At 45.1% G+C, this 20,053-nt stretch overlaps 1 protein-coding gene across 1 annotated transcript in view; it reads left to right on the top strand.

The window, feature by feature from the left end:
- The window catches only part of LIN9 (lin-9 DREAM MuvB core complex component), a 604,858-nt gene that overhangs the window by 477,587 nt on the left and 107,218 nt on the right, over positions 1-20,053 (top strand). Inside the window, exon 11 of the mRNA XM_086926178.1 lies at positions 16,539-16,619. Coding sequence (XP_086782304.1) covers positions 16,539-16,619 — 81 coding nt within the window. The remainder of the gene's footprint in view (positions 1-16,538; positions 16,620-20,053) is intronic.

Below are 20,053 nucleotides of genomic sequence, written 5' to 3'. Positions count from 1 at the left end.
CCAACTACTATGCATGGGTGGTTAGATTAACGCGTTTAAGTGTTGTGGTCTGCATCAAGGCACTAAAATGCATAGTCAGGCATTAATAAAGCGCTCTGCGAGGGGAGGGGGGAGGTACAAGCTGGGACTGCAACCCATGTTGCTTTACAAATGCTAGAGGTCACATTTACAAAAATTATAACTATTGGCTTTGTAAAGAAGAAAGCTATTAATTTAGCTATTTAGAAAAAACAACACATAAATAAAAAACAAAAAAATAAATAACACCTATAGCTCAAACTTTACTACTGCGAGACCTATTGCATTTCCAGTGCTTGTTTTTTTTAATGTTTGGATAAGGTAAGTATGGGTATAGGGCTATATGTTTTGGGGTGTTTGGGTATTTTAAGGGTTCAGATATAGTTTTGGGTTATGGGGTACAGGGGTAGTTTTAGGGATAGGTATGGGTTTTGCGGTACAGGGGTATTTTTAGGGCACAACACTCACTTTTTTTTTCCCGTAATCCTGCGCCCCGCACACACCCACAGCACACGACATGAGACATGGCATGAAGGGCGGAACGTAGTACACGCCCCCAGCAGGGCCGGACTGGCAGCACCGGGCAATCCCCCGGTAGGCTGGATGGTGTGGGGGCCGCTTTTGTAACCGGGGGGCATAAAATGCTGCTGCTGCCATCCGTAATGCTGCATGGCATGCAGGCTGCATGTCATGTCACCCAAATTTTATTTTTAGCGACTGCCAGGATGAGGACTAACTATTACTTATTGGCTCCTGACTGAACGCACCATGATTGATGCGCAGTGTGCAGCACGCAGCGTGCACTGATGTCATTGTTCCGCCGCTGTAAACATTCACCTTTAGGGTGGGGTCTGGTGAGCGTGGCTGCAACGAGGCAGAGAGAGGAGGCCTAGGCCACTACGCCAGAGAAAGAGAGGCTGGAGGCACCCCATAACGTAATTATTTCTAGCCTTCCCCCGTGTGTCTGCTGCCCGGAGCCCGCAGGTGAGTGTTTTGTATGCATAATTGTGAATGACAGCTATGAGTATCCGGGGAGCGGACGGTGGTCTTAAGGACTACTCCATTCTCCTCTGGATATTCCTTTCATGTTGTGCAATCCAGTCACGTTAAGGGACATGGTTGCAATATCAGTACTTTATCAATGCAAAGAGGAAGGTATGCTGTCCCTTCGCAGGTCTGCATCTCTTTAATGATAGTTGGTCATAAAGTTATATATACGATATCTTACCTCTAGAATATTAATGAGGTAGGTTTTCTGTGAATCCTGTCACCGTTTCCTTTGCACTCTGCCCGATTGATGCATTTGGCACAGAACAAAGAATAGTCCAGGTCACATTGCTGCCACGGTGCAACGACAATAGTGTGCTGTGACTTGGCCAATAATCTATTTGGGCAGTTGTGTTTAGCTTATATCGATAGATCTGGCTACCTGTTAGCACACTTTGACCAAAGTTCCTAATGTTCCTGGATACTAAATACAAATGTTTTCATGTTTATAAATACGAATAAAGATGCAAGGATAAATAATTCCATATCTTAAAATGCTTGGGTGAAAGAAGTCCTTGAAGTGGATTTTCAGGTAATCAACTTCTCCTGTGGAGGGTGTATAGAGATGTATGGCTTGTATGCGTACCCTCTCCCAAGCCCCTTCCAGCAGCTACAGCGTAATTCTCTTTAACCGCAGAGAAAAATTGCCACTCATTCCCTGCTCACTAATATACACATCATAACGCTATATTGTGCTCTAGTAAAAAATAATCATTCTTTTCTGATTCCTGTGACAGAGGCTTATCTCAGTTATTGGTGAAAGTATAGTGCATGTCTACGTTTCAGACCTGTATTGGTCATTACACTCTTAACAATTATTCTCAGTTTGAGGTAGTCTGATCTGTGTTAGCGGATTTTCCCTTGTCTCTATTTATTTTCGAAAACTATGATAGTCTGTCTTCCATCACTCTCATTACCATTAACTAATAAAGCATCTCATTGTGACAGCCACTCACCTCTTCTTGGGCAATATACTGGAAATTATTCCCAGTACACACAATGGTTTCAAGATGACAGAATGAGAGATAGTGGTGTATGGTACAGATGGGATGGTCGAGTCATTAGTACATCGATCATATGATACGGGCTCCCACAAACAGAAATCATGGGTGAACTTGAACAACTGAGTGCAAGGGCTCATTTTGGGCGAATGAAGGCCGGCCTCGTCGGAAATCCGCAGGTTAAGCACAGATTCCTGCCGCAGACGCTCAACACACTGAGCTATCTCAATGTACTAGTAAAACAATTGGATGCGTTTTACAGCATGTTTATGTGTGTAATATGATGACAGTTCACAGCAGAAGGGTGTGGGGCCCAAAGGCTGAGACCGGACTGCACATCGGGGTTGTGAAGATGGTCGTAGGGTGTGGGACTGTGTCTTCAAGACAGCACTAGACGGGCTACTTGACTCCTAAACCCCCCTCGGTCCCCCTGCCCCTTCACTGGACAAACACGTGCACTCTGCGAATTGAACCACAAGCAACGGCTTATGCATTATTCACAAATTAGCATTTTTTTCTCCCAAATAAACTACATTATAGCTTTGGTTAAAGGTGTTGTTCATGTTTTAGAGCCCCCGGCACCTTACACAGCCTTATTGTGGGGTTTTAGTAAGGTATTTCAGTCCAAAACCCTCTTCCTTTTCACCGAAAAGTGCCTCTTTTTATCTCTTGTGGACTCCAGGCACATCCATGGATGCATGCTACCCTCTGATTTCGAGGCTGCAGGAAGCTACCGGCGACTGTTCGGGGAAGTGGTGGCTGCACTGGCTGGCCTGGCCTCCTGGCTCTAGGCTATGAGGTCGGACTCAGAGCAAGCCGCAGCGTCATATTCGTGCATTCTAATGAGGCTTGGGCTTGGATTGTTGCCATACTGTACTCGCTACTAATTGAAAACTGGCATCTAGTTTGGACTCCATTAAAGTAATTTGGAGATGCTTTCCAGCTGAGTCAGGACTGTGTTTCACTCCAGGTGTTCACATTCACCCTATTTGCATGTCTAAATGTAGAATCACCAACTAAAGCTCCCATGGCAATATAAACAAAGGGGTCCCTAGCAGCCACTTCTCTATTTCCCCAATCAACAAGGTATGCCCTGTGCACTACTTAGCTGAAAAAAATAAACTATCAGATTTTATTATGACAGCTCTGCACTACATAGGGACTAATGAAGTAATTTATGGCTGTCAGTCAGAGCATCCAGTGTGGTTTTTGCTTCCCCAGGGTCACTGCGCGGATTAAAAGCAGAGTATAGGCGACCACTCACACCGTCAGATTAGAGGGAACTGACTGTGCTCATAAGTACACTCGACCTGTGGGTTAACATTCTGAGCCTGGGCTGAGCTGAACAAAGTACCACTCTGTAATTTTCCAAATAGACTACAGGCTAGATGGCTGCTTTCAGAGCAGGTTAGGCTCCCATGATCTGCAACATATCCCAATTACAGTTGTGACCCCCTGTAGTTTGGAGCTGGTTTCAGCTCCAAATCTATATCTATGCATAACCAAGAGCCAAAGCACTTCATCTTTATGATTAGAATTGTACTTTTGAGTTGAGTTGCTGTTGGAATGTTGCCTAACTGGAAAAGGTAAAAAGTGAGAATGAATATGGGTTGATTTCTGGAATTTAGAATGGTGAGGGAATTTGGATTGAGTGGCAATTGTAGGTCAGTTGGAAGATAGCCTCTTATCCTGCACCAATTGCTTTCTGTTAAAATGTTGAAGTACTGAAGGGGCGCCAAAGGCAAGGCTTTCTGCGTCCATCCGTGTCTGTACAGTACTCAGAACCTGGGTCAGATCACCAGGCGAGCAGCACGCACGGCAGAAGTTGTTTTGTGAGGGCAAAGGAAGCAGACTCCATTATCCGCACTTTGAATGGGGCCTGAGAAGTGAGAACAAAAAGGGATAAAACCTAGCAAAATGCCAATAACACAATTTCTTATTGCGTTACCAAAACATAGCGCTTTAAAACCCTGGGGGTGGTGCGGGAGCTCAAGGCACACATATTCACGCCAAGCAGGCCACAAGGAGGACTACTTTAGTTGTAGTTTTAAGGGCATATGTTTGATGACCTTAATTAAATGTGATGTGTCTTGCTTGAGTCACACTCTCGACTTTGAAGATGTGCTCAGGGTAAACTCCAGTTAGTCTGTTTCTAAACACAGGGGTCTGACTGTTTAGGAGCACATCTTTTCCCAGTTACCTCCATAAAGATGTCCTGTGTGCCTCCCTCTCTATGTTGGAGGCCGGTCTGTTTGTGTGATCTCTGTTGTCTCTCTAGTAACACTTCTATGCATTGATTTCTCGAGACCTGATTTTATTCCGTTTAACTTTGTTTCCTCCCTCTTTTTTTGTTTCTCCATTAATATTGAATTCACGCGTTCTTTCTTCGATATACTCTGTTGTATGCATATAAGGTAATTTCCATGCTATGGATTCTACGGAGTCAAGTCAACCTGTCTTTCTGTCTGTCCATCTGTCTGTCTATCTATCCACATTTAAATGTAAACATTAGTGTCTACCCACAGTTTAAAGTTACATTGTATTGGGGGTCCTGGAGTCTCTTCATCTGTCTGTCTACCTCCATGGCTACCTGACCTAATCCATCTAGCCACCTACCCATCCATACCTCAATTCATCCACCCATCCATCCCTTGCATCTTTCCTCCCACCCTTCCATCTATCTCTGTCCATCCCCTCCTCTCTAGGCCACATTGGTGGGCAGATAATGGCCTCCCCATGTGTTCTTATGAGCCCTCTCACTCGCCGTGGGTGTGACCCCTGACGTGGAATTAGCTGCTGGCTGGTAGTTGTCTGTCAGCCACAGTGCGTCCGCCCGGTCTGTGGGCGGTGGCCGGCCTGCCGGGAGCTGTCCCGCCTGCCGGGAGCTGGCCCATTGGTCACGGTGCTGAAGGCTTTGTGGGGCATCACTGGCGGAGCGCACGGACTGTGGGAAAGCCCCGGCTGTCGCAGCAGCTCCTCTGTGAGGGGGACCTGCCTCCAATTTATACTGTGACATTGCAGCTAATTTTCAGAGTAGGCAAGTGGTGCAGATTGTCAGCAGTCAGAGCCCCTGCTAAATAGGACATCAAATTGGCGCGACTCATACAGGGTGTACACAACACAAAACACATCGATCCATGGTAATTGGTAAATCAGTCGTGAAGTCACTTCACAACTGACTTATCAATTACCATGGATGGATCGATGTCTAAAGTGCCATGCAGCCTGGTGTGTGTGAAATTAAATTCAGGTTTGATATGCTTTATTACATCAAAAAAGTACATTTTTGTTGGCTCTTAGCGCTCAGTGAACTTTACCACTGCTAACCAGGCTAAAGTGCTTGCGCTTTTTCCTTTAAACATGATCAAATTGGCTTACACTGAATTGGCAAATTTTATTTACTTGTAAGTCCCTAGAAATGTGGTTCTACATGTACCCAGGAATTGTACATTAAATGCTGCTAGTGGGCCTGCAACACTTATTGTGCCACTTACGTAAATAGCCTATTTAAACATGTGTCAAGGCCAGGGTCGGTCATTGCCGTCTGCCTGTGCAGTTGTAAAACTGCTGTTTTGACCTGGCAAAACGAACCTTTTGCCGGGCCTAAAAATATTCCCTTTTACTACAAATGTCACCAGGATGTCACCACTAGCGCAAGCCCTTACCATAAGGCAGAGTGCTGCATGCAGTGTATTTAAATGGTTTGGCATATACTTTTAGGTTTTATATGTCCCGGAATAGGCAATGCTGAATGGCTACCCTTGTTCTTTGTGTAATTCTTAAATTTTTCACAATCCCATGACTTCAGTGATGTACAGGCAACATTAATGGCAGCACCCAAACTCTGAAAAGTGTTATAGTGCCACTGGCCTGGGTGCCTTTGTGTGAATTTGTCATGCTTTATGGCTAGGGTGCCATGCAAGAAATGTCCATGCCTTCTGGCAGCCTGGGTGCTTATGTGTGCAATTTCCATAGTTTCTGGCCTCCGTCACCTGGAGGCTCTGTAGGAATGTCTGTGATTTATAACTGGGTATCCTGGTGCTCCATAAGGTAATCATTTATTATGCTTTAAAAGTTATTACAATCTAATATGCAATGAAAAGTATGTTGAAAAATGCTTTGTCTTTCTGTCTCAAAAATTTTCTTGGGGGGACAACCCCCCAAACTTCCCCTAGTAGTGGTTGCTCGCTGCGCTTGCTCGCTACACACCATGTGGGGGCTGCTCTCACTTTTACTTTGTTCTCTCTGATTCACTACTTGTGTCTATTTTTGGTGCTCTCTGAAAGAATGTCTCTGGGCACATATGACTGGGTGGGTACCCTGGTGCTCTTTACGGTCATCATCTACTATTTACTGTGCTTTGAAAGTTGATACAATTGAATATGTAATGAAAAATGTGCTGTAAAATTCACCATTTTGGTCAGTCTTTTTCCAAAGTTTTCTTGGGGGGAGAACCCCCTAGTAGTGGTCGGGCTCGCTCCCTACGCTCACTCTCTACGTGCCGGGCGGGGGCTGGTCTGGTGAAATTTGCCTGGGCTGCTTTCAGTTCCCAGTCCGGCCCTGGCCCCCAGCGTCTGTCACGCCCCAGCACACGCCCACAGCACAACGCAGACATGCCCACAAGGGACTACTTTGCTGGCACCGTTCTACCTTTTAAATGTATATGGTGGGCGCCTGCATAGCCTATGTCCTTCTGCTGCAACTGCCCTTTCCAACGCTGTATTGGGTGTTGTGATTGGTGCTGTGGTTCCTGAGATTACCCGCCTCGAAGGTTTGGGCTCTCTTTATTATATTAGTATAGATTTGGACCCAAAAGAACCCAGTAGTTCTCGTCCAATCTCAAGAATCCCATTCCCAGACAAAGTGTTCGAAAAATTGCTGAATAAACAACTGACAAATTTCTTTCCCTCTAGAAACTTTCTGGACCAATCACAGTATGAATTTAGTAACGAACATTCAACTGAGACAGCCTTGTTTATGGCAGCAGAGGCACTTAGGAGTATACTGGACACAGGTGGGAAGGCTGCCCTGATTCTATTGGATCTATCGGCGGCCTTCGAAACCGTGAATCACGAGTTATTACTGGACCGTCTAGTAGAACTGGGGGTTCAAGACAATGCACTCAAGCTGCTGTCTTCATTTTTAACGGATAGAACTTTCTCAGTTAAATTCGGAGACTCCACACCCAAACCATTTAGTTCACCTTGGGGAGTGCCTATGGGGTCCTCCTTAAGTCCTACTCTCTTTAATATTTACGTTGCTCCACTGGCATCGATAATCAGAAAGTGAGTTTTTGCCAGTTTCATATGCAGATGACACCCAAATAGTGCTGTCAGTCTCAAGCAATATGGAGGAAACAAACGACCGATTTAATGACTGCATGAAGCAGGTTAATAAATGGATGCAGCTTAACTGCCTGAAATTGAACGGTGATAAAACCGAAGTGATGCTGTTGGGATCGGATGCAGACTTTTGGTCTCCTAAATGGTGGCCAGACAGCCTGGGTGAGTGCCCAACCCCAGTGGACAAAGTCAGAAACTTGGTAGTCATATTTGATAATAAATTGACTTTCAACGTCCAGATAAATAAAGTGTCCTCCACTGTCTGGTACATTTTAAAAATGATTAGAAGAATACAAACTTTTATTCCCCATGATGCATGTAAAACACTTGTTACGGCATTGGCCCTGTCCAGACTGGACTATGATAACGCCTTGTATGCAGGGATACAAGCTAAACACCTAACTAAACTCCAGTATCTGCAAAATACAGCAGCAAGGCTGGTGCTGGATATTTCCAGATCAGAGCCAGTCGCCCACAGACTGAGAGCCCTCCACTGGCTACCGATCGAAAAGAGGATTATGTTTAAATCAGTCTGCCTGGCCTACAAGGCCCTTCATGGTAGGTACCAAAGTTCAAGCAGGCCAGGTGGGGGTGGGGTGGGGGGGACTTCCTGTTGCAGACAGCCAAGACCTGGAACCTTCTCCCAATCATAATAAAGAGCAGCACTTCGCTCTTGTCTTTTGGAAAAGCCGTAAAAACCTGGCTCTTTACCTCTTTAGTCTGATCATTACCTTTTCGGCAATCTTTCGCACATTTACCCCTAGCGCCAATACGCCTCCGGGCAATCGCACGCTCTATAAATTTAAAAATCAAATCAATAGGGGTTCCTTTCGCCGCTCCTTTTACAAGGGTGGCTCCAAAACAATATCATCAGAAAATCCCTCCTTTTACAAAAGCCCCAATAAATCTACCTCCCCCAAAGGATATTTTCAGGGAGGATACAGAGGGAACAATAATAGGGGAAGAGCCAGAGGTGACAACACCTGCAGTTCCCTTAACACCAAACCGTGACTTCCCTTCACTACTCCCTGACCATTCTACTCCTTTCGGGGGACGTCTCTCACAGTTCCTACCTGTCTGGAACTCCATCACAATAGACAAGTGGGTAAGACAAATTATCCAGTATGTTTATTGTCTAGAACTCACCTCCACTCCCCCAAATATCCCTCCCACGCATCGTCCAATGTTATCTGAACATCTGACCCTCCTAAAACACCTAAAACAAGAGGTTCTCTCCCTATTACAAAAACATGCAATAGAACCAGTCCCCTTGCCTTATCAGGGCACAGAGGTTTACTCCCTATATTTCCTAATTCTAAAAAAGGATGGCTCTCTCAGGCCAATGCTGGACCTCAGAACACTAAATCTCTATATTCAGTCAGATCACTTCCACATGGTCACCCTCCAACAGTTGTTCCCATTTTTTCAGCAAGGCGCCTTTCTTTCCACTCTGGGTTTAAAGGACGCCTACTTCCATATTCCCATTCATCCAGCTCACAGAAAATATCTCAGGTTCCTGGTGGACGGTCAACACTACCAGTTCAAAGTCCTCCTGTTCGGGGTGACCACAGCACCCAGAGTCTTCACCAAGTGCCTTGCAGTAGTTGCGGCTCACTTAAGAAGACAACACATTCACTGTTCCCATACCTTGACGACTGGCTCATAAAAGCCAAGTCACACAGCAGCTGCGTTCACAACACCTGCAAAATAATTCAGTTGCTTCACGACTTGGGATTCACCGTGAACTTCACCAACTCCCACCTCCAACCATCCAACACACAAATGTATCTAGGAGCTATAATAGACACTTCCAAAGCTCTAGCATACCCCAACCCAGTCAGAATATTCAACATACAGGCTCTAATATCACAATTTTTGCCTCAACCCTCATTACCAGCTCGAGTGTTCATGCAGTTAAGCGGGATGATGGCTTCTTGCATTGTAATAGTCTCTCATGCAAGACTTCACATGTGTCCTCTACAGGAATGCTTAGCACACCAGTGGAACCAGGCTCAAGGTCCGCTAACAGATCTGGTGTTGGTGGACAGACGCACATATCGCTCTCTGCACTGGTGGAACACACAAAACCTTTCCAAGGTCCGCCTTTCCTTAACCCGGTTCCACAGATAGTGCTAACAGACGCATCGCTCACCGGCTGGGGAGCTCCTCTCCAAAACCTTACCATTCAAGGGCTATGGACTACAAAGCAAACAATATTCCACATAAACCACCTGGAATTACTGCCAATATTTCTGGCATTGAAATCCTTTCAACTCTGTCCAGTATGCAAAGCTGTCTTAGTTCGTACGGAAGATACGACATGTACTACATACAAAAGCAGGGAGGAACACATTCTCTACAACTTTCACACTTCGCTCAACGCATATGGAAATGGGTCATCCCACAAAAAATATCTCCTGGCAGCACACCTCCCAGGAGTACACAATCACATCGCGGATCTGCTCTGTCGTCAACAACAACAGATCCACGAATGGGAACTTCATCCTCAAGTTCTTCCATTATTTCAAATGTGGGGCTACCCAGAAATAGATCTGTTTGCCACACATCAAAATGCTAAATGCCCAACCTTCGCGTCCACACCCATTATCCAAAGGCAATGCGATATGGAGATCTAGTCAGGGAAATTTGCTTGCACTTTTCCCCCTCTCCCACTCATTCCATTAGTGGTCCGGAAGGTCAGACAGCATTCCCTCACACTAATACTGGTTGTTCCCACATGGGCTCGACCACCCTGGTCCCCAACACTATTGGAAATGTCAGTAGTTTCTCATCAAAAACTGCACCTCTCTCCCAAACTTCACTCAGAATCATGGAGAGATAATCAATCAACTCAACCTGGCGAGCTGGCACCTGAAGTCTTCGAGTTTGGCTACCTTAATCTCCTGCCAGACTGCATGAACTTCATTAAAGAGGCTAGACGTCCTACTACCAGGGCATGCCACGCAGCAAAGTGGAAACTATTTGTAACTTACTGTACTAACAATAAAATAAATCCATTAGACGCTTCCACTTAAAACATGATCTGCTATCTATGACACCTACAATGCTGTAGTCTAGCATACACAGCTATAAGACTACATCTAGCTGCATTAGCAGCTTATCTACAGAAAAGAGACAACACTTGTCTTTGATTCGAGTACCTGCTATTAAAGGTTTTATGGAAGGACTCAAAAGAATAATTCCCCCTACAGGTCCGCCCTCTCCAGTGTGGAATCTTAATATAGTCCTTACAAGGCTCATGGTCCCACCATTTGAACCTTTGCACAAATGTGAACTACAATTCCTCACTTGGAAAGGAGCCTGAGAGAGCTCCTGGTACTAACTATACAAGAACCATTTTTGCAAATTCATCATAAAGTGGTTCTCAGACCTAATCCTAACCTTTTACCAAAGTTGTGTCTGCCTTTCATCTTAACCAGTCTGTAGAGTTACCAGTTTTTTTTTCCCTCAACCAGACTCTGTGGCAAAATGGGCTCTTCAAACGCTAGACGTCAAAAGAGCACTACTCTATTACATTGAACAAACTAAATCCTTTAGAAAGACTAAACAACTTTTTGTTGCTTTTTCCCCACCTCATAAAGGCAATCTCATTTCAAAAGCAGGCATTGCACGGTGGATTGTTAAGTGCATCCAAATATGCTACCTTAAAGCCAAACGTACATTAACAATTCCCCCTAGAGCTCATTTCATCCGCAACCAACGGGCTTCTATGGGATTCTTAGGGCACATCCCCTTAGAAGACATCTGCAAAGCTGCAACTTGGGCTACACCGCACACATTTACAAAACACTATTGTGTAGATAGATGTGCACGCAAAACAAGCTAGTGTGGGCCAGGCTGTCTTAAGAACACTCTTTCAAACCACTGCAACGGATACAGGTTAGCCACCGTCACAAAGAAAACTGCTGTTTAGTCTATGCACAGTATATGATCTACAGCTCATATGCCTCGAGCAGAAAATGTTAATTACCAGTATGCATCTGTTCTTGGCATGTAGAGCTGTAGATTTATATACGCCCACCTCCCCGGGTACCTTTATCTGTTGCAGTGTTTTCTTACTTGGATACATCTCACATGGCCAGCTCTTTCTATTTCTTACTAACTCCATCATCACCTTACCTGGCGAAAACAATCTGGGGATGGAGTCGATGCCCATGCACAGTATCATCGTAAGTAAGAGTCACCTATCTCGTGACTTCAAAGACTTCTTCGAACAAAAACTGCAAACATCCGAGCCCAACACCAGATGGCGATCTATGCACAGTATATGAATCTACAGCTCTACATGCCAAGAACAGATGCATACTGGCAAGTAACATTTTCCTTCTGGTGGATACTCAATCTAACCCTAAGATTTCACACTAGCCCTCCCATCGCCCCATTCAGTGAACTGGACTTTTTTCCATCTTTTCCATCTAGAGATCTGAACACTTGTCATGCCAATATGCCGATAGGCTCTTAATCTGAGGGCGTGGACAAGGTTTATCAAGCAAGTGATGTCACTGTGCATGGGTGTCACTTGTGTGCAGCTCTGCTAATCACTTCCTGAACGGCGACATTTGTGTGGTGCTGTATGGCACCACCTACCATAGCGCATGAGTACTGCTTTAAAGTTTACAGATCTAGTCTGATGCTTGAGTAATATTTACACGGCGAGGAATCTGTGGTTAGATATAGTATCCATCACAAAGAGGGTAACTAACTTGATTTACAGGACCAACAAGTCACTAATTGTTCCAGAATGAGAAAAGATTTTAATTTAGTCAGGGCACTAGTGAAACTGGCAGAGGAAGGGTGTTTTGAATGTGGCTTCTCGCCAATAAGCCGCACCCAATCACTACACTCCCACCTGTGAGGCAAATATATCATTATACCTTTGAAAAATATATACTTTTAAGCATGTCTTACCACCCCTGGCAATCAATCAATCAATCAATCACAGACATTTATATAGCGCACTACTTACCCGGAGGGTCTCAAGGTGCTGGGGGGAGAGGGGCGGGGGGTGGGGGGGTGGGTGCTGCTATTGCTCGACTAGCCAGGTCTTGAGCTTCTTCCTGAAGGAGAGGTGGTCTTGGGTCAGGCGCAGGTCGGAAGGTAGGGAGTTCCAGGTCTTGGCGGCCAGGTAGGAGAAGGACCTTCCTCCTGTTGTCGTTCTCCGGATGCGGGGGACGGCGGCGAGGGTGTGGTTGGCTGATCGGAGATGTCGTTTGGGAACGTGGAAGTTGATGCGGTTGTTGAGGTAGCTCGGGCCTTGATCGTGTAGGGCTTTGTGTGCGTGGGTGAGGAGGCGGAAGGTGATTCTTTTGTTGACGGGGAGCCAATGCAGGTCTCTCAGATGTCAGGAGATGTGGCTGTGTCGTGGGATGTCGAGGATTAGTCTTGCTGAGGCGTTCTGGATCCGCTGGAGTCTCTTCTGGAGCTTGGCGGTGGTTCCGGCGTAGAGGGTGTTGCCGTAGTCCAGTCGGCTGGTGACGAGGGCCTGGGTGACCGTCTTCCTTGTCTCGGTGGGGATCCACCGGAAGATCTTCCGTAGCATGCGCAGGATGTTGAAGCATGACGAGGAGACAGCGTTGACTTGTCTGGTCATGGTGAGGGAGGAGTCCAAGATGAAGCCCAGGTTGCGTGCGTGGTCTGTCGGTTTGGGAGCGCTGCCCAGGGCGGGGGGCCACCAGGAGTCGTCCCAGGCGGAGGGCGAGGAACCCAGGATGAGGACTTCCGTCTTGTCTGAGTTCAGTTTCAGGCGGCTGGTCGTCATCCACTCGGCTACGTCTTTCATCCCTTTGTGAAGGTTGGCTCTGGCGGCGGCGGGGTCGTTGGTCAGGGAGAGGATCAGCTGGGTGTCGTCAGCGTAGGAGATGATGTTGAGGTTGTGTTGGCATGCGATGGCTGCGAGGGGGCTCATGTATACGTTGAAGAGGGTGGGGCTCAGCGAGGATCCTTGAGGGACGCCGCAGATGACTTCGGTGGCCTCTGACTTGTACGGTGGTAGACGGACTCTCTGTGTTCTTCCGTTGAGGAAGGAGATGATCCATTCCAGTGCCTTCTCCTGGATTCCGACGTTGCTGAGGCGCTGCACTAGGGTGCGGTGGCAGACAGTGTCGAAAGCCGCGGAGAGGTCTAGAAGGATGAGGGCCGCTATTTCTCCGTTGTCCATCAGGGCTCGGGTGTCATCGGTGGCAGCGATGAGGGCGGTCTCGGTGCTGTGGTTGGCTCGGAAGCCAGACTGTGAGGGGTCGAGGGATCCATTCGTCTCGAGGAAGGCGGCCAGCTGCTTGTTGACGGTCTTCTCGATGACTTTGGCTGGGAACAGGAGGAGCGAGATGGGGCGGTAATTTTTTAGTTCGGTGGGGTCCGCTGTAGGTTTCTTTAGTAGGGCGCTGAGTTTGGCGTGCTTCCAGCTCTCCGGGAAGGTGGCGGTCTCGAAGGAGGTGTTGATGATGTCCCGCAGGTGGGGTGCGATGACCGCGTCGGCCTTGATGAAGATGTGGTGAGGGCAGGGGTCGGTCGGAGATCCGGAGTGGATGGAGTTCATCATGTGGATGGTGTCTTCAGTGCTGATCGGAGTCCAGGTGCGGAGGGTGGTGGTGGGGGGCGGTGGTTCGGTTGTGGCGTGCGTCGGTTGAGTGCTGAAGCTGTTGTGTATGTCCGCGATCTTGTTGTTGTTGTTGTTGTGGCACAGCAAGACTGCAACACAAAACAAACAGCACCTTTTGAAAAGGAGTTTTATTTAACAAAATGCAAAGACCATCACTTTTAGAATAAGGCTTGGGGTTTAATACATAATACTCTCTAAAGAAAGGCTGTCTCAGATACCAAATGCACTAGATCCAAACATATGTAGCAAACCTATAGTCTACAGGCATGAATCAGTAACTGAGCAAACTTATAATCAAAATGGCATGAATCAATAACTATACTGATTAATAAATAAGCAATAACTGATATAAGATAAGATACACTGGACGTCCTGCAAGAGATCAGAACGATATATATAGAGTAGAGGATCACTCTGGATGTGCACCTCTCACCACAAAAACACCTCAAACGATCACAGCCACTGGCTCACATCACAGTGGCAATAATCACAAAACTCATTACATCACCTGATACATACACTGCCCACTTCTGGCCGGGGGAAGTCTTCACACAGCCGGGAATCAGAGCTCAGCAATCAGGGTTCAATCCGAGATACACGTCTGCCCTCACTCGGAATCCAAACTCCCAAAACTTCAACTTCCACCAGACCAGTGGAGGCTCCCCCCTTTAATACAAGTGAAAACTTTGGTCGAAGCTTCTAGCAAGCCCTGCCTCCTTTCCTATCAGATTCCTGTACCACTTCGTACCAAGGTCACACCTCCGGTAGATCAGGCCTTTGTTATGACTCCGGCATAGAGTGAGCACATTCCTCTGACAAGAACCGGTTTCTACTAGCACACAGAGTGCAGAAAACAAATTAAAGCAAAACATCACCTAGAAAGGCTCAGAAGATGGAGTCGCTTAAGCATAGGCCACTAATGCAACATGGCATAAGATTATGCCAAAGCCAATAGGCAAGCCCTGCCATTAAGCAAAATAAAGTCAGAAAACAGAATGGTCAAAGCCAATAGTAAGAACGCATAATTCTCACCACTGACACATTCCTACACAACTGCACACCTTCAAATGCACATCCCACACGCTCTGCTCTTGGCAAGACTGTTCCACTCAGTAACAGCTCCCACTGAAAGACAGCAAGTTTACAGAACAGAAGAGAAACCGGCAAATGCAGGACCATCCTACATTAAGGCTAGTATAAAATAGCACACTAAAATCAATTAAAATGGTGATAGTTGGAGGTGCTCATAGTGTGCCAGACTACAAAAGTGTCTCTTTCACTACAAAGGGCTCTGCATCCTAGCTACCCATATCTATAGCCAGGAATGCTAAGCATGGATTTCTTAGTAAGTTAAATCATTAACCTTTACTTTAGAAGTAACTTGATCATACTATAGATTTCCCAGATAGCCTTACAAAGAGCATTCAATAATTTTTTTCCTCTATTGTGTTCACCAGAAATCAGTGAAAAGAACTTAGGTGGTAGATTGAAGATTGCATTCTTGATTTTCTACACCACTTGTGCAAAATCTGTAAGGTTTATTTAACTTCTGCCACAAATTACTTAAAACAACCAAGTGAAGTGAGCTGGTATGATTCAGCTGAAAGCTCTACTACTGTTGGGTGACCAGAACGGGTGTTCCTGACTGGTCAGCATTCAGTCTGACGATAGTGCGTAATACATGAAGACAAGAAATTAGTGTGCCTCCAGCCTTTCAATAAAGGCTGAAGCCAGTCGAGGACGCGACCACCCATTCTAATTTCTTACAGGCTGCTGATCAATATCTAATCAGTGACTGTATTGAATACACTTGACAAATATGAGAGGATAATGATAGGAGCACTAAAGGACTTTTGCAGGCATCCTATGGTTGTCGAGCACTGAAATAGGCACAAACTCTCTGCCTGGAGAAGGAGAAATAAAATCTCAAGTTTATTTACATGGATTAAATACTTCACAGTCTCACAAATGGGCTACCTCAATGTTTTCCCTAAATTTGGGTGCACTTGTAAGAGGCACAGTGGGACCGAGATTTGATGGTGTCACAGGATTCAGTGTTGACTGACCAACATGCTAATAATTACCATTTAAAAAATGTGGGACCATGTATTATTGAGTGAGGTAGATTAGAAATGTAGCTCAGTTACTCACTGTAGTAGATCCATTCTCGTACTTCATGGACTGCATCATATAACCTACATCATCTTGTCTTTTCATGATAAACCACTGTAATTTATCCTTTGTATTCATCTTTAAATATCGTTCAGACTGATGAGGCTGTACTGTGTGTTAGCCAGAATGCAAGTGCACATGGTTACTCGGGGCTTTTTGTGGTCTCCAAATTGTGCTTGTTCCTTTTTCTGCCATTAAAGAGTTTAGAGTTATTTGCAGCTATTCAGTGATTGAGTAATACCCAGTATAACATTCAGCCTCTATTGTGCTAAGAAACAATTGCTTTAACTATTTCAGTGTATTGAGTATTTCAAAATTAATGGAAATGTTTGTTTGCAGACTAGGCTGTCAAAAATTCTAATGATCAAAAAGGAGCACATCAAACAATTAAAAGAAATGAACACTGAAGCAGAGAAACTGGTAAGAAACTTAAGGTTTGCATTTATTAAGTGAATGACTCATAAAAACTTGCATCTGGTGAAGAAAAAGGTTACTATAACAAGACTGTCTCGGCATTCTACCTCTTTCATATGGAGGACATTTCCTTTCAATGCAGTTCATTGGTGATTGTGTGAGGGCATGTATTTGTGAGAGCCCATGTTTGATTACATTTTGCAGCACTCTGTTCGTTAATACTTCCTTTTACACTGACATGTAGCCTACTCTATTTTATACAGCCATAATTATTTCTCCCTTTTACCAACATTTGTGAGTCTGCGGGTGGAGAGACTGCATTATGCTGTGTGTAAATCTGCTTATAAGCACCAGTAAACTTGTTACAGCAGGCTATTAATAAATAAAGCATGTCCAGCTTATAAGTCCACTAAAATAAACGTTACCATTCCTAGCCTGAAAGCTTGAAAGTGTGGTCTTGCGAGGTTCTGAATTGTGAGTACGTGGAAATACCTAGAAACTAACCTGACATACATTGACCAGTTCCTGATATTCAGATGATGGTTTAATAGTGAGGCATGCCGTACAGTGATCTAGAGAGTGGAGATGGGGTGCTATTATTGGATTTTTTCTGCGTTTTATTTGTACTCTAAATATAAAGTTGCCTGTGTTCTACAGGCTAACTGTTCTTACTACTAAGTAAACATCTGTTTTACCTCTTCTTTTGTTGTGGGAAATAGTGGTTTTCTGTACGATTGCCTGAATTGGGAAAAACAGTCTCATTTGCTTTTCAGGCAATAGTTAATCAGTGTAGGATGGTTGGATCCCTCTAGCGTGATTACCCCCCACTTTTTCCTTGTTATGAGTGTGTTTCTGACTAGTCTGACTGGAATCCTGCTAATCAGGACCCCAGTCACTCTGCTTCCTCCCTAAATTTGACATAGCAAGTACTTTGGTTCCTCCACAATTGGCTACTGATGTACCCTTAGAAGTCCCTAGTATATGGTACAGAGGTACCCATGGTATAGGTACACCGGGGGTTCCCCATGGGCTGAAACATGTATTATGCCACCCATGAGAGACCACTCGAACTGTGGCTACAGGCCAAGCCATTTCAGCCAGTGTAAGCTGATGCTTGCACCACTTAAACAGATATTTTTCTTATATCTGAGGTCACAACACTTACAAGCTATAAGTCACCCCTAAGGAAGGCCTTTCAAACCTGAAGGCAGTGTGCTGGGTTAAAAGTGTGAGGGTGCCCCTGCATGAGCAGGACACACCTACAAAGAGTCGATTCTACAGGCCAGTCAGTCAAAATACTCTTTATTCGATTTTTGTTAAAATCATAAAAGACATAAAGCAAACACAAATACAATTTTTTTTAAAACATCACTCGATCTCATTACAAAAAAGTTTTCTGCTTAATGATTACATTTCATCAGATTGTTACACAAAAGTACAAATCTATTTACAAATATTAAAAATTTCCTTTAAAAACAAATTTGAGTTAAAACAGGTCTATCTGGGGTAGTCTTTTCTTCCTAGATCTAAATGCAGCGGTTAGATAGCAAGCAACACTAAACATGGTGTAAGTATCTGCTAACATTTGGAGGAAGATTAAGGCTGGCCTTATTTGAGTAAAGCCCGCCGCTTTCAAGACAGGGAATAGATATTTTTTCCTTTCACTGCTATAAAAGTCACAAAAAAATATAAAATGAAGGGTGTCTTGAACTGAAAATTGATCACATCCGCATGGCGGACCATCATCAGGTTTTGACCACACCGGAAAATTTCCTAGAGAGTAATGGATTAAGTTCATCCTGAATTTAGTTAGTAGGAGTCTATGAAGAGGATTAGTCACGATTTTTAGATAGGGTTCCATGGTGGGCGAAGTCGTTAAAACAATATGTGCCCTCACCATGGGTTTCCTCCATTCCAAATCTTCTCTATCCATACGAACCCTCTCCAGAAACATCTGCTTAATCAATCTGACATCCTCCCTCCTGATGCTGGATGGGTCGTTAAAAAGTTCCGGTCTCCCCAGCATTAGTAATGTAGATTTAATATATTTTAGCCAGGGAATTCTCATGGCGTTATCCCTTGCAATGACGTCCTTAAGGATGGCATGGTTTAGCGTCAGCTCGGGGTTCAACCATGTTTTGGCCCAGAAAAGGAGGGGGGCTAATTTTAGTTTATCAGAGATATATGGTAAACCTATTTCCTCATGGATAGAGAAGGTGGGTGTGGAATCAGGGACAGATAAAATGTTCCTAATTATACCATTTTCTACCCTCTGTATTTTTGCCGTCTCTGCATAACCCCAAATCGCAGATCCATACATAGCGATTGGAACGCACTTACTGTTGTATATTTTAATCACCGCCTCCATTGGTTTGGCTCCCAGTCTTTTTGTAAAGGCCAGCAGGGCTGATGAGGATCGTGCTAAGCTAAGACTTTTTGCTTTGATCTGGGGGGCCCAGGACCCTCTTTGATCAAAAAGGACTCCCAGGTAAGGAAAGACTGGAACCCTAGAGAGAATCTCCCCTTTGCAAATAAAAGATTTTTTCTGCAACATATTTACTTTACGACCAATAATCATAGTGTGGGACTTGGAGACGTTGATTTTCAAGTCTAGATTCTCCATAAAGGAACCAAAGCGGTCCAGAAGAATCTGTAGGCTAATCCCTGTTCGTGCTATCAGGACGGCATCGTCCGCGTATAGGAGGGCTGGGATCTGAGCTCCTCCTACACGGGGAACATCAGCCAATCCTGTTTCTAGGTGTTTCCCCAGACCATTTATATAAATAGTAAAAAGAAGGGGGGCCAGGATGCAACCCTGGCGCACCCCTTTTTCAGATTTAAAACTTTCCGTGCACCTTCCGTCCCTGGTGACTCTTATTTTTGCCTTGAGATCTTGGTGTAACCTTGCCATAAATGCCACCAAGGGCTCCTCTATGCCTAGCTCTAGTAGAATAGTCCATAACTTACTCCTATTCACCAGGTCGAAGGCCGAGGAGAGGTCCATAAAGGCCAAGTAAACTGACCCCTCCCCGGCCACCGTATACCTGGAGACTAGAAGGTGGAGATTAGAACATTGTTCCAATGTCCCCCTATTCTCACGAAAGCCGTATTGAATGTTCGAGAGTCCCCCATTCAGTTCTAAATTTTCCCTTAGTTGGACCAAAAGGACTCTACCTAAGATTTTAAAAGTAGAGTCGATAAGGGAAATTGGGCGATAGCACCCGGGGTCCTCCCGATTTCCCTTCTTAAAGATGGGAACTATTATGGATGTTGCCCATGTTTGAGGTAGGGATCCTTCGGCTGCTGCTCTGAACACTCTGGTCAGTACTTTACTCCAGAGTACTGGGCAATATTTAAAAAAGTCTGCCGGGACACCATCAGGGCCTGGTGCCTTATTTTTTTTGGTATCCGTAATGGCTTTTAGGACTTGCTCTTCCGTA

The sequence above is a fragment of the Lissotriton vulgaris genome, chromosome 6 (assembly GCF_964263255.1).
Source record: "Lissotriton vulgaris chromosome 6, aLisVul1.2, whole genome shotgun sequence".
NCBI classification, from domain to species: Eukaryota; Metazoa; Chordata; class Amphibia; order Caudata; family Salamandridae; genus Lissotriton; species Lissotriton vulgaris.
The sequence above is the reverse complement of the archived record's forward strand: the minus strand, read 5'-3'. Positions and strand labels throughout refer to the sequence as shown.